Raw genomic sequence first — 15,100 nt, 5'->3', positions numbered from 1 at the left:
TTGTGAACTTCAGCTTTCCTCATCTCTAAAGTGGGAATAACAAGGCTTGGGAAGATCAGATTAAGTACAACAGCGCATACTAACAGCATGGTGTGGCCAGGATGCTTAAGCCCCTCACGCCCTCCCTTCTCCCTCCAAACACAATCAAGAGTGCCCATTTCTCCTCTCCAGACTTGACTCCTGCCTGAGGCTGGCTCCAGCTCAGCTGCCCTGCCACAGACACCCTCCTTCCTCACCTCAGACACAGCAGACCTTCTCAAGGCCCCGGCCTCACCCTCCTTCTCCATCGGGGGCGCATGACCAAGCCATTCGCTCGGAAGCCACGCTTAGAACACTTCAGGCCAAGCCCGAAGGGACAGAAAAGGTGACAAGAGTCCAGAAACTTTTCATGAATACGTGGATATTCACTTACCTCCCCAAAGCCCCCTTTTCCTAGTACTCGGTACTGCCTGAAAGTGTTTTTGGTTACCGGTTGCCTGGAAAAAAGCAAAAATCCAACATGAGACTTGTAGTATTAAGATGCAGAATCCAGAAGAAATAGACAAGGGCAGCATTGAAAAGAACCAGTGCCAGGCACAAACGGCCAGACCAGGCCCCGGGGACCCCCTGGAACCATCACTGCAGACGGGACCCTCGAGGACTTGCTCTGGGGCTGGGGTTGGGTGTTCAGATCCCAGGATGCCGCCCTCAGGACTGCACTGGGAGGGAAGAGCTGAGCGGAGGCTGTTTTACCACACTTTCCCTGTGGTTCCCCTCTCTCTCCCAAATGCAAATCATGCGGCTAAACTCAGGAGGAAGCTGTGTCCTCAGTGCAGGGAGAGGGGAGGGGGCCAGGAGCCACAGAGGCTTGGTGTCCCACGGAGGCCACAAAGGAAACCGCAGCCCTCCCTCCCACACCTGCAGGCAGGACGGCAGGAGGGCAGGACAGCTGCACCTCCCGTCCTGGGGCGCCCGAGCTATTCCTTCCTGCAGACTTGCCCCGGGAAGACCCGGCCTCCTGTGGGCAGAGTCTGCTGGTCCCCAGGTCCAGTCTGGTTACTCTCTCACGGCGGTTCCCAGGCTTCCCGCCACCGAGGGCGCTGTGTTATATGTAACCCCCCTGAGCCCCAGAACACGAGAAGATCCTGTCTGCCAAAAGCCGTATTTATGACTAATCTTTTTGTGTCTCCCGACTCCCCATTTTAATTAGCCAAAGCCATTCTTTAAAAAATATTTATTTTTGGCTGCGTTGGGTCTTCACTGCTGCGCACGGGCTTTCTCTAGTTGCGGCGAGCAGGGGGCTACTCTTTGTTGTGGTGCGCGGGCTTCTCTCGTTGCAGAGCATGGGCTCTAGGCGCGTGGGCTTCAGTAGTTGTGGCACGCAGGCTCAGTAGTTGTGGCACGCGGGCTCAGTAGTTGTGGCTTGCGGGCTCTAGATTGCAGGCTCAGTAGTTATGGCGTATGGGCTTAGTTGTTCCGCGGCATGTGGGATCTTTCCCGACCAGGGCTCGAACCTGTGTCCCCTGCATTGGCAGGCAGATTCTCAACCACTGCGCCACCAGGGAAGTCCCACCAAAGCCATTTATAATGTCTAATGAGACAAGCCTCTGATCGGGAGCCAAGGATGGGACTTGTGGGGTAAATAAATAAATGGCCATTTAGTTGCCGCAAAGGGCTCCACCTTGCAGACAGTGTGTGCTTTTTCATCACTGGCCTGTTTGGCTAAGGAAAATCAGGTTTTCCCCCTCTTCTTTTCGGCTTTAGTGAGGTATAATTGACAAAGGGTGTACAACTTGATGTTTTGATATATGTATACATTGTGAAATGATTACCCAATCAAGCTAATTAACATTCTGTCACCTCACAAAATTAACATTCCCCCCTCCCTCCCTTTTTTCCGTACTTTCTTCCTTCCTTCCTTTCTTCCAAGAACACTTAAGATCTACCCACTTAGCAAATTTTAAGTAAATAATACAGTACCGTTAACTACTGTCCCCATGTTGTAAAGGAGATCCCCAGAGCTTATTCATCTTGCATAACTGAAACCTTGTGCCCTGGACCAACATCTCCCATTTCTCCAAGCCCTCCCCACCCCTGACAGCCACCACTCTGCTCTCTACTTCTATGGGTCTGAATATCTTAGATCCCACATGTAAGTGAGGTCATGCAGTACTCGTTTTTTGTGTCTGGCTTATTTCACTTTAGCACAACGACCTCCAGGTCCATCCACGTTGTCATAAATGGCAGGACTTCCTTCTTTTTTAGGCTGAGTAATGGTCCATTTATAAACGTTAAATATTTTACTCCTACATTCATTGCAGAATTATTCACAATAGCCAAGACATGGAAACAACCTAAATGTTCATCAGTTGATTCATGGATAAGAACAAGCAGCTTTTACGACGTTAAAATTGGTTCTTGGCTCTCTAGGACTATTTTTTTTTTTTTGTGGTACGCGGGCCTCTCACTGTTGTGGCCTCTCCTGTTGCGGAGCACAGGTTCCAGACATGCAGGGCCAGCGGCCATGGCTCACGGGCCTAGCCGCTCTGCGGCATGTGGGATCTTCCCGGACCGGGGCACGAACCCGTGTCCCCTGCATCGGCAGGAGGACTCTCAACCACTGCTCCACCAGGGAAGCCCCTCTAGGACTATTTTTGAGCATCCCCCAACCCCACCCCAAGAGTCTTAACCAGGGTGGGGATTGGTGTGAGACTGAATTGGGCCAAAGAACTGGTTTTGCTCGAGAAAGAGCAGTGAGCCTCTGGTCGCCCAGCAGCTGTTGAATGAATCTTCCGTGGAAACTCTTCTCGCTGCTGGGTCCTGAAGAGGATTTGGGATTCACCAGAAATCACAGCTTCGGCACCACTCTGTTCTCTTAGGACAGCCCTGAAACCTCCGGAGCACTCCCTGGCACGCCTGTCTCGAATTCATGTGCTGTGACTCACTCTCTCTTCTCCGGTGTTTCTTTAGGAAGTGGGGCGCAGGCTGCCCCTGGGCAGAACTCCCCCTTGCTCTGCATCTTACACATGAGTAGCCGGCCTAGAGCAAACCTGCCATGCGCCTGCATCTGCCATGTGGCCCTGGGAAGCGTTTCTTCCAGCTGCCCTCGAAACCACATGAAGGCGTCCAGGCCTAACAGTTTACGATACGTGGAGAACAAACAGTCGGTCGACATTACCACAGAGCTCCTCTGCTGGGGGAAATGAGTGTAATACAATTTCCGAGGAATTTCTTGGTTAACCTTGGGAGGGAAAAAAAATCCTTTTAATATTTCAACAGTACAGCACCAACAGGCCATGATCTTTTTAGCAAGAAAAAAAAGGGAGCGGGGGGGAAGGCGGGGTGCTGTCAGTCACTTAGGGCATTTCTAGGCCAGGGTCCTGCCCTGCTGGCTTCAACAGCTTAACGCCCTCAAAAGGGCATAACTTCTTTGAAGTCAGCATGCAGATTTTAAAAGTCCATTTCTCCATCTCATGTGTTTGGTACTGACAAGTAAAGTGAAAGCCAGTGGCCACAGCTAAAGGCTTCCACTGGAACAGGAGTGCTGGGTGGGCTAAGAGTGAAGGACTTGAGTGAGGGACCTGGGCTTCAGGCTCCACCCTTGCCAGGCCATTGCTGTGTGACCCAGGGCCAACCCATCAACCTCTCTGAGCCTTGCATCTTCAGTAAAAGGGTATATGCATCTGAAGGCTTTTTGTAAGGTGCTGAGTGTCAGATGTCATTATCAGAACTCTTGGGATAAAGGACACAGCCCCTTCTGGGGGTCTCTACGGTAACACTCCCCATTGCTTGAAGCAGCTTACACATAGACTCATGCAGTCCTCACAGCAGCCTCAGGACGTGAGACGATTACTGCTCTCATGCTGCAGGTGAGAATGCCCAGGTTTTGAGCGGTGAAATGAGATGCCCAAGCTCACGGCTGGTAAGTAGCTGGGTTGGGAGTGGAGTCCAGGAAGCCTGCTGCAGAGCCCACTTTCGGTGTCCTGACTCTGCCACCCCGGGAAGGTGGGGTTGTGTTACACAGCCCAGGGCTCCAGAGTGGCAGGTGGGGCAAGATGAATACCTCCCCACCAGACTGTCCTCCGCCAGGGTCAGCTGCTCCCTCCAATATCAGAAGGGGGAGGAGACGGCAATGGTGATGCCAATGTGCTCAGTGACGACTCATCCCGACAATTACATTCAGCAGTTTACTTCCCAAGGCCCAAAGGCTGGCTTTGTTGATGTGTGCGGTGCTATCTCACCTCACCCTCACCCCATGCCTATAAGGCAGGCAGTGTTATTATCCCCACATTACAGGTGAGGAAACCAAGATGTGGAGAGCATCCCTCCCCCAGCCCCTGGGGAGGAGGCAGAGCTGGGACTCAGACCCAGGCTGTGGGCCCCTGGTGGCCCACGCTTGGCTTTTCCATCTCCTGGAGGCATGACGTGCACGGGCAAGGCGGCCAGTGCCAGGCAGTGCACCAACAGAGAAGACCGTCCACTGTTCTCTCTGTCACCCCCATGGGTCAGGGTGGAGAGAGACGTCCCCCAGAGGCTACAGGGCAGGGTGTTTCCTCAGGGCTTCCTGAAGTGGGCAGGGAGTGCTGTGAATTCGGCTTTTCGGGGGTTCACGTCCCACAGGTATGTGTCCTAAGCGTCTGCAGGGGACTTGGCCAGCACAGATGCCGATATACATGCAGGAGCAGAAGGGCTCCTTGCTTTCTGACCACGGCCCAGATACCCAGATGGCAGTGAGTGCCAGGCCCCTGGGGCACAGGAACCTTGGGCAGTGGGAGGGGAAACCCCCACCCTCACCTACCAGCTAACCCAGCATGGATTTAATGTAAGCATTGCCCTCTCCTGCAAATCCTGGGACGCTGTGGTGGGCAGAGCACCGCTCTGGGGGTCCTGGGCCAGGGTCCCCTCCTTGGCTGCACTAATCCCTGCCGGGTGACCCAGCAAGCCACATCCTCCCTGCCTCTCCTTCCTTGTCAGTCACACGGAGGTCACCTCTGCCCGGCCAAGTCATCACCGTGTGTGTGAGAGCGCTTTGCAGAGAATAAGGTGGCAAATGAAACACATGAAAAGATGCTCGGTCTCACCCATGATTAGAGGTGAAGAGATAAACAAGAAGGAAACGCGTCTCTCATGCACGAAGAAGAGTGTTGCTGAATCTGAGGACAAGCGAGCGCCCGGGCACTGGCAGGACTGGGAATCGGGCGCAGTTTGGGAGGGTGATCTAGCAGTCCCTCACAGCGGAAAACCTTGCCCCGGGAATTCCTCTGCTAGGAATTTCTTTCTTTCTTTCTTTCTTTTTTTTTTTTTCTTTTGTGGCCACGCTGAGTGGCTTGAGGGATCTTAGTTCCCCGACCAGGGCTTGAACCCAGACCCCAGCAGTGAAAGTACCGAGTTCTAACCACTGGACCGCCAGGGAATTCCCATCTGGTAGGAATTTCTATGGATGTATTTGCAAAAATAAAGATGTATGTACAAAGTCATTCACTACTTCGGGAAAGCTGCACACAAAATTGAGGGAAACCTCCATGTCCATCGATAGGGGGCTGGGTTACATGAGGGATGTGCAAATCTTTCTAAGAATATGGCAGCTCCCATCATCGGATGAATGGATAAAGAAGATGTGGCACATATATACAATGGAATATTACTCAGCCATAAAAAGAAACGAAATTGAGCTATTTGTAATGAGGTGGATAGACCTAGAGTCTGTCATACAGAGTGAAGTAAGTCAGAAAGAGAAAAGACAAATACCGTATGCTAACACATAGATATGGAATTTAAGGAAAAAAACAATGTCATGAAGAACCTAGGGGTAAGATAGGAATAAAGACACAGACCTACTGGAGAACGGACTTGAGGATATGGGGAGGGGGAAGGGTGAGCTGTGACAAAGCGGGAGAGAGGCATGGACATATATACACTACCAAACGTAAAACAGATAGCTAGTGGGAAGCAGCCGCATGGCCCAGGGATATCGGCTCGGTGCTTTGTGACCGCCTGGAGGGGTGGGATAGGGAGGGTGGGAGGGAGGGAGACGCAAGAGGGAAGAGATATGGGAACATATGTATATGTATAACTGATTCACTTTGTTATAAAGCAGAAACTAACACATCGTTGTAAAGCAATTATACCCCAATAAAGATGTAAAAAAAAAAAAAAAAAAAAGAATATGGCAGCTCTTTATTTGCTGGCAGAGAAAGAATTCCCAAAGACGGTGACCCCAAAAAGTAAGAGCAAGAGGCTGAGTGTATGCGTGTGTCGGCATGAGCGTGTGTGTGTGACGTTAACAGGCATACAGCATTTCTAGAACACACAAGAACTTAATTAACAGGCAGAGAACGCTGAATTTTATCTGAACCATGGGCCCATGGGAGGGAACAGACTTCTATAGGACTTAGGTGAAAAACCAATACCCCCCGCGCGCACACACACACACACACACACACGCACACACACACACTGGCACACACTCGTGTGTGTGTGTGTGTGTGTGTGTGTGTGTGTGTGTGTCGGGGGGCTGTGCCCAGGGAGCACTCACCTTTCCAACCACTTCCACTGGAGAAACCGATCAAAATACATGCCGTCCAGGTACTCGTGGAAGGGTTCTCCCCTCAGGTAGTCGTGGACAGACCTAGCTCAGAGGGAACAAACAGATGAACGTTTTACAACCCTGACCTTGGAGCAGGTAGGCAGAGCCATAACCAGCAGATTATAGCTGGGCCTCATCCACTTCCAGACTTTGGAAATGCAAATACACAGGGGCCTCCAACAGATGCAGCAGGAGTGGAGAGAGGCTCCACCATTCTACAAAGGTTGTTTGAGATTGACTGACCCTGCAAACCTTTAGTAAGTAGTTGCCTTGGGGGTTTGCTCTAGTTCTGGGATACAGCAGGGAGCATGATGGGGGACACACACGGCAAATAACAAACAAATAAACGACCCCAGGGGCATGTTATCGTGAATTGGGGTAAGCGAGGTCCCGAGGGGTGTCAGGGAGATCTCTCTGAAGAAGGGACAGGAGCTGAGATGAGAACAGAGGAATATTTAACTATGTGCAATGGAGGGATTGGGTGTCTTGGGAAGGGGCAGAGGGGCGCAGGCCCTAGATTTGGTTGGGACCAGTGAAGCCCCTGGGAGGTTTTCAACCCTGCAGCAGAATTTACCGGTCACCTGCTGTGGGCCAGGCTCTAGGCCAGGCCCTGGAGGGCTCTGAACTGGGCTTCGTCCCTTAAAAAAGCGGCCACGCTGACCAATCGAGCCCAGACACTTGGGACCTGGGGAAGGGAGGCGACACGCAGAGCTGGGGCTCGTTGGAGGCTGTACCCTGCCAAACCTGAGAACAGGGGCTGGCGTCGGGAGCCAGGACAGCCACTCCCTCAAGGTCAGGGGGCAGCCCAGGGACCTCACCCGCCGTCAGAGCTGACCCTCGGACATCTCCAGGAGGGCAGCAACCAGGCTTGTTTCTGCTCACGGTGGGCCCTCTCCAGCACCTGCCACAGGGCTGGGCCCCACGTTGGCGCCCCTGAATGTCCCAGCTCTTCCCATGGTGAGCGCATGGGGCGCTGGCAATAAGCCGTGGAGGCAGGACTGGGTTCTTGCTCGCAAGGCCTCCCCCACGCAGCATCGTGCCAGGCACATAGCAGGCGCTCAACTAAGGTCTGGGGTGCAGAGTCTGAACACGGTGCAGTCATGCCAGCTGCGATCTTGGCACGTACGTATGTTCGTGCGGCTGCACGTCAGCCTACAGGGAGGGTGCGTGTGTGGGCGCAGGAACGGGTGTGAGCCTAGCTGCTTAAGCCTTCATGGCAAGTGTGCGCGCGATGATGGCGCTTAATTGGTGCACGGCTCGCCCCACACCCACTGACTTGTCTCACGTCCCATTATGGTTGCCGTATAGCCTGCAACAAGGTGATGGGGTGTGGCTGAGAGGGCAGCCTGCAGCCCAGCTCCTGCAGCAGCGCTGGGGGGTGGCAGTGATGGGGGCAGGAGTGGGCGTGGGGGGGACCTGGGAAGGATTTCCAAACCACCCAGACTGGGTCAGACCCGTGCACATTCCTCTGTCTCCACAGCCTGGAGAGCTACTTGCTTTCGACACCATCTGAAGCAGATGTTCTCTTTGGATTTGGCACCCTGGTATCTTTTCCCTTTATGAGAAGTGTACAAGCGCTGGGTGGCTTGGCTGGGCCCTCAGGCACTGAAGACCTGCCCCGGGTGCCCAGCGCTCAGGTGGAAGCTAGAGGCAGCCCCTTGCCGGGTGACTGTGTGGCAGCCCGAGGGGAGGTGGAGGGGCCTGACACCCCGGGCCGGGAAGCAGGGAGGGAGGCCGGCGGCCGGAGCACTTACTGCACACAGGCAGAAAAGAGTTCTTTGCAGGGTTTCTGAAGGAGCTTCTCCTCCGTCTGGGAGACCAGGTCCCGGCCAACTTGGGCGATGAAAATTGGGGACTGCAGGGAGGAAGAGGAGAGGAGGTATTAGTGAGGGAGGGGGCAGGGCGCCGGGCGGCCTCGGGGGACCCTCCTACCCGCACCTGGTCCTGGGCCCCTGCACCGTGGTAGGCGGTCTGGCAAGGTGGCTGGGCTGGAAGGTGGTGAACCAGCCGGGACTCAGGGTCAGATTTCGGGCTCTGCCACGGACACCGCGTGTGACCTCGTAAGGCTACGTGGCTCCTCTGAGCCCCGCTCTGCAGAACATGGACCACGACATCCCCGCGTCCTGGACTGCGGTCAGAACCGAGTGGGAGGTGTGAGCCTCAGTGTAGGGAGCCCCTCGGAGCTGCCCCAGTCCCTTAGCCACTGGGGTGGGGGCTGCGTCCCCAGAGGGCAGACGTGAGACGGCCTCGAGGCCATGTGTGAAAGGGTCTGGAGTAGGCAAAGGGGCAGGTGGATGGACGGCTCAGCGGCGAGGGGAGGGATGTGACACCGGCACGGCCTTGGCGTTGGTAGGTCTGCGTGCCACTCCCACATCTGCCGCTGTAGCTCTGGGACCCTGGTCTTGGTACAGTCTGGCTGTTATCAGGAGGATGGTCAGTAATAATTGTTCCTCCAGGAATGAATCAATGAAGCCTTTGGGTCAAGCATTTGGCCCGGATCCTGGCAGGTAGCAGAAAGCGTGCAATAGATGTCAGCACTGTCATTTCGTTCTCCTTCCAGTTAAGCTGCCTGGCCTGAATGTTTCAAGTTTGAAGGGACGGTTCCAAGAGGTTCTGGTCCTACCCAGGAGCAGCAGCCCCCTTGGGAAGGTGCGGAGACAGCCAGAGGCAGCCCGGCCACCCCTTCCCCTCCCCCCTTCATTCACTGTCTGCCGGCTCTTTACTCACCAGGTGGGTCTTTAATCAACTACAGGGATAACAGAGAAAACTGCCAGGAGTGGGCTCCAAAGCACAAGATGTAGACACATCTTTCTCCCCCTAAAGATGCTGAAATCTGAAAGGCTTGCTTTCTCTTCCCAGCTCTTGAACTGTAACTTGGGGGCTGATTAAGCCCACCAGGTGGTGTCTCTGGGGGGTTTGATTCTGGGGCTGGAGGGGGTGCCCACAGCAGCCTGGCATGGCTCTGGTGAATGAAATCTCCCCAGTGTTCTGAATGCCCCCATTCCTGAGTTCTTTCCTTCTTCCTTTCTCCCCTAGCCTGGTCCTCTCCTCTCTGGTCCTCTCTGCAGGCTTTCACCTAGCCCCTGAGCGGGGGAGGCCTCAGGTGTGTGTGTTGGGGGCGGCCGCTGTGCCAGTATATGCCGCCTGCACACCCAAGCGCAGGCAAAGCCCGTTACACGACCCCGCAGACTCAGAGCGCGTCTCCCCAGGGCTGCTGTCGCCAATCCTGGGTGGCAGCACCTTCGCCCCACCTTCCATCCCACTTTGCCCTGGACCATCCCCCTCTCCCCACACTAAAAACTCAATGAACGAGGGCTTCCCTGGTGGCGCAGGGGTTGAGAGTCCGCCTGCCGATGCAGGGGACGCGGGTTCGTGCCCCGGTCCGGGAAGATCCCACATGCCGCGGAGCGGATGGGCCCGTGAGCCATGGCCGCGGAGCCTGCGCGTCCGGAGCCTGTGCTCCGCAACGGGAGAGGCCACAGCAGTGAGAGGCCCGCGTACCGCAAAACAACAACAACAACAACAGCAACAACAAAAAAACTCAATGAACGAGACATCAGAAGAGCAACAAGTAGAGCGCTGGCTTCTGGAGCAACTGCTGCGCGTTTTGCAGAAAGGATGCTCACTGCTGGGGAAGAAGTCCCGAGCTCTGCTCTGCCCTCTGCCCTTGGCCATTTCATGCCTCCATCTCCTCCTCTGTAACAGGAGGGAACAGCTCCAGAGATGCCCTACAGGCCCTTCAAGATTTGACAACTGGGGGTTGGTCACTTTTGCTTCTGAGACTTGGGGAACTTGCTTCGAATCCTGGCAGCTGTCTCTTGGGGATCAATGATTCCAGGCTACTTCAAAGCAATCAAATATTAGGACAAGCCACCGAGGCCATGGGTGAACTGGCTTCAGGAAGAGACCTGACGGCTGGGGCAGTTTTGGTTTGAAGGGCCCCGTGCCTGGCACAGAATTGGTGCCCAGCATATATTTGTTAGTAAGCAAGATGAAACACAGTGTGCCAGGGTGTGGCCTTAACCCTGTCGTGAGTCAGCAAAGCGCAGAGATGCTGGGTGGGCGTGCCATGGGGAGAAACAGAACCATTTCTGGGACCTCAGAAAGGCACCCGAGTTGCCACCTGTATGCACTCAGACGCACACTTTGTCATGGAGTTCAGCCAGGGAGGACCCACCCTCACGCGCAGTGGCCCGGCCTGGTGTTGGGTACATGCACGGGGAGGGGTGTTAAAATGTGAAGCCAGGGTGGTCCTTGACCTCAAAGCACTTTTTCTCCAGTAAGACATAAATAAGGTCATATCCACACAGAAAAGTTCCTTTGCCTCTCTTGGCTACAGGTGATGTATAAAATGAGCTGGATGGATGGAACTCAATGGCTCTCAAACTTTTTTATCAGCAAATTTCTTTTCTCCTCCACCAAATGAAATGTTTCTATAGGCCCAATATTTAAAACCAATATAAGTAATATAATGGGTAGCAACGGTTTCCATCTATTGAGGCCAACACATTCTTTCATTCAGTCTTCCTTCTGGCTCTGTGAGGTGGGTACTATTATGATGTTCATTTCACAGATGAGGAAACTGAGGTTCAGCAAGGTTAAGACATTTGCCCAAGGTCACCCAGCCAACAAGCGGCAGAGAGGGGATTTACACCAGGTTGGGTGGGTCTAGAGTAAGTACGGTTGGAGGTGGTGGGGTGTCTGGGCCACCTGTGCTGCCGTCACCCACCCCCATCTCCCAGGAGTCCCCTGAGGTGTGACCTAGCCGTGGGCTGACCTGGCACCAAGACCCTCCAGCAGAGGCAGATAGAACTTATATAGGAGATTTTGCAGCTCAGGGCAGTGAGCCACTGGGCTCAGAGAGAGGGGGGGATCACTGCTGGGGGGCAGGGGTCACCTGGGAAACCTTCCCAGAGGATGGGGTCAGAGGCAAAGCAGAACACATGGCCTCAGACCACCCACCCCTTCTGGACCCTCCCATCAGCCAGCGGGGCTCCCTGTCAGCCACACTTCTAAGCAGATGGGAGGGGCTTCCAGGGTCTGGGGGCGGCCCAGCTGTGCATGAAGTCGCAGCACTCTCTCTCCTCGGGGCTGGCTGGCAGGAGGGCTCTGGGGAAGCTGCCCACACTCAAAGTCCTGAGGGGAGTCAATAACGCGTTTGGTTTAATGACCACGGGTTTAAACTCAGTCTTTGGCTCGACATGAAGAGACTAAGTGATTCCAACCAAACCTTCTCTCAAGTGACTCCGAGAAGTGACACCTTTGCCAATAAGAAGGGAATAAGAAGCTGTTGGCCGGTTTAAGTTGGGACCCGACACACAAACCCGCCAGGAGGGTGGGCAGAGCCGCTGCTCAAATGGACATTTGCTATTTGCATCAGTGGAATCTGAGGGTATTGGTCCTTCCCCTCCAGTTCAGAGAAGTCGATTTCAAAGGCAGACCCCCAGAGAAGGCTCTCCCCAGTCCACAGGTAAGGTCTGATGCGTCACGTAAGAAAAAGGGCCCTCAGACACTGAGAAGGCTCTGGGGTCCCGGTAACCACAGTCCATCCTCTGTGGCTTGAAGGCAGAAGAATTCCACAGTTTCAGATCTCTTTCAAGGAAGCTAATCCCTTCTGGTCCCAGGAGGCCTGTGAGGCCAGCTGGGGAAGGGAGAGGGGTGTATCCTACAGGCCAGGTGGGCTCTGGCCAGGAATGTCACCCTCGCTGCACTGAAGCCTCAGAAACGCCAGGAGAGCTACGGTGGGCAGTGCTGTGGCTCTTTCTAGCGGGGACTGTCCCTCTGGGATGAAGCTGAGGGTCAGCATGGGGAGGAAGGATTGGGGTCATTCTCCTCCATGTCAAAGATGTTCCCCTAATTTCGAACCAAACAGAAAGGACCTCAAGGCCCTCAGATATTTGCAGGACTGAAAGCAGCCCGGAGAAGGGGTGTTGGTGGAGGTGGCTGGTAAAATTCCCCCTGGGGCCTGGGAACCCCTCAGGCCAGCTGTGGTTTGAAGTGACAATTTCTTTGGTCACCAGGTGGTCTCTTCAAGTAGCTCCAGCCTGCGGGCCCAGACTTTAACACAAGAGTGTGAATTTAGGCACCAAGTTTCCTTTGAAATGTGTGCTGGTGCTGCTTCGGAGGAGGCCCCACCGGGAACACTTGGCCTCCTGATGGTCCAGGGCAGCTGAAGCCAATGGCTGGTCAACCTCCACAGGACCAGTCTGCCTGGCCCCGCCAAGAAGTCCACTCTGCTGGCAGTCAGGATGAGCCCCAACTGCCCTTAAGGAGGGTTCTACGGCCAACTCCAGGAGAGCTTAAAGCAGCAAGACATGCCTCTGGGACACGGCTGTGTACGCCCTGGGCCGCTAACCACAGAGCTCTCTCCCCTCCCGCCTGATGAGATGGGACTTGGTTCCTTGAGGAACTGTAGGCTCAGGGCCACGTGTCCTGCCCCTGAAATCACACATGGAGCAAGGGAATAAACCTCCCCTCCTCTTTGGCTAAGACTCCTCCCCATTTCTTCTCCCTTGAGGCTGGTAATGGGAACAGACACGGCATTAAAGCTCGGGTGTGCTTCATCCACTCTCTGTGGGTCTGTGCCTCTGGATAAAAGCCCCTGTCACCAGAGGGAAAAGAACGGGCTCCAACCCTCCCTGTGGAGCCTGAAATTGACCTTGAATCTGGTACCAGAAGAACTTGGGGCTGCACTTGGATGGGGCCAGGCGGCCAGCAGGCCCAGATGGTAGGACAGACTCAGCACACTTGCCCCTTTGTACCTCCAGCCCCCCTATGGCCCAGACTCACTCTGCTGTTGCTGACGCGTGTGCCACAGGTTCTAGGCATCCTGCTACGTGTTAGCCAGAATGCACATTTTAGGCAGCGAGAGGTGAAGGCTGCATGGGTGTTTTTCTGGGCACCAGAGCACATTGAGAAGAGCCCTTTGTGTTGCTCTGAATGTGAATGGGGCAGGCCAGTGAACTGGGTGTAGGGGCCCAATGGGCTTTGCACCTTCACTCCTCCCTAAGTCCTCTCCTCCCTTTTGTCCCCACTCCCCTGTTAAGTTCTCAGTGCCCTCATGCTGCCTCACTGCCTATGACCCTAAACTTCAACAAGTGGCCTAGGCCAGACCTCTCATCCTCTGCTCCATCAACACGGAAACCTCTGCAGTATTCAGGCGTGGACGGGATTGATGGCCAGTAATGATTCAGTGCACTGGGGTTTCTAAAGAGGAGAGAGTTGGCTGGAGGATGGTGGGTAGGAGGGCGTCTGCTTAGTTAGAAGAGCTAGGACTTGTCCTGAAGCTGCATCGGCATGGCAATGGATTAAAAGGGAGCATGTGCTGGGTCTGGGGTGACATACCGGCTAACAGAGATTACCGGGGTGCTTCAGGGACCAAGGCTGGGGAGCAAGGGACGGTGGTGGGGAAGGCATGGGCCTGGTTTGGGCACGAAGTCTCCCGTGGGTGCTTCACTCAGCACTCTGCCTGCCCCAGAGAACTCCAGCGAGAGGGACGGAGCTCCAGAGGCAGGCCGACAGCCCAAGCCCAGCTCGGCCTCCACAGGTCATCCAGCCTGGGCCGGGCCGGCTGCTGGTCCACCAGGTGGCACTATGGAGCCCCTTGCTGCAGACACCCCCCAGAGGACCAGCCTTCCCGGCCTCTAGAGTCCGGAGCCACTGATTACCAAGAGCTACATCTCAGACCCGACGAGGGCGGCCTTTGCAATAAGAATTTCGGGGGGAAATGAGAGAGCAGGTTGGGAGGAGCCCTGGGGAGGGAAGACTGGAACTGGACCTTGAGGGAGAGGTGGGATGTACACCAGGGGAGGGGGGCCGTGCGGGCAAAGGCCTGGAGGCTGCAGCAAGCAGGGCGCAGTCGGGGTGCTGCCCTGAGTGCGGAGGACTCATCCAGATACGGTTAAGTAAGCGGGCGGCTGACAGGGTCAGGTCTTGCCAGGCTGGTTCTCACCGGCTGCTGAGTCACCAGCCCGATGGCATCGTGAGGGTGAGGGCGGCTGCTTTGCTCTCCCTGGCACCACTGCTCCGAGGGGACCAGGAGGATGAAGGGACCTCATTTCCTGCATCGGAGAGAAACTCCACGTGTCTGAGGACCTTATTCCCGAAGCATCTCCTGGCTCCCAAGTCCCTTGTTTCAAGATGTCAGAGTGGAAATGGGATCTACTGTATGTGGCCAGCGCCCCTGGCAGCGCCCAGGGATCGAGGCACAGTTGGGCCACGTGACAACCCTCCACACCTCCTCAGTAGCCAAGACTCCTGAAGCAAGCGCCTCTGCTGTCGCCCTTGGAGCCTCCTGGAAACACACGCCCTACACTTGCTCAGAGGTTCAGGACCAAGAGGAAGCAGGAGGAAAACACAGAGGGCTCTTCTGGGAACACCCCCCAGGGCCTCACTGATCCAACCCACTCCTGGCACCGATGGGCAACCGAGAGAACGGACCCCTCCGAGTCACAGTGCTGGCCAGGGTCAAGCCGGACCGACACCGGAGGGGCTCTGTAGCGGGCAGAGTTCGGGGAGTGGATCCAAGCTGCATGG

At 55.2% G+C, this 15,100-nt stretch overlaps 1 protein-coding gene across 7 annotated transcripts in view; it reads right to left on the bottom strand.

Annotated features, from left to right (window-relative positions):
• GRK5 (G protein-coupled receptor kinase 5) overlaps positions 1 to 15,100 on the bottom strand; it is a 224,016-nt gene that overhangs the window by 23,135 nt on the left and 185,781 nt on the right. For all 7 annotated transcript variants that reach the window (XM_089898229.1, XM_030759301.2, XM_089898230.1 and 4 more), the window contains 3 exons: positions 8,320 to 8,420; positions 6,515 to 6,607; positions 413 to 476 (listed from right to left, as the gene is read on the bottom strand). In XM_089898229.1, coding sequence (XP_089754355.1) covers positions 413 to 476; positions 6,515 to 6,607; positions 8,320 to 8,420 — 258 coding nt within the window. The remainder of the gene's footprint in view (positions 1 to 412; positions 477 to 6,514; positions 6,608 to 8,319; positions 8,421 to 15,100) is intronic.

Source organism: Delphinapterus leucas, chromosome 16 (assembly GCF_059928025.1).
Source record: "Delphinapterus leucas isolate spDelLeu-1000000601 "Yukka" chromosome 16, BTC_Dleu_Yukka2, whole genome shotgun sequence".
Classification (NCBI taxonomy): domain Eukaryota; kingdom Metazoa; phylum Chordata; class Mammalia; order Artiodactyla; family Monodontidae; genus Delphinapterus; species Delphinapterus leucas.
This window is presented reverse-complemented; position numbering and strand designations above follow the sequence as displayed.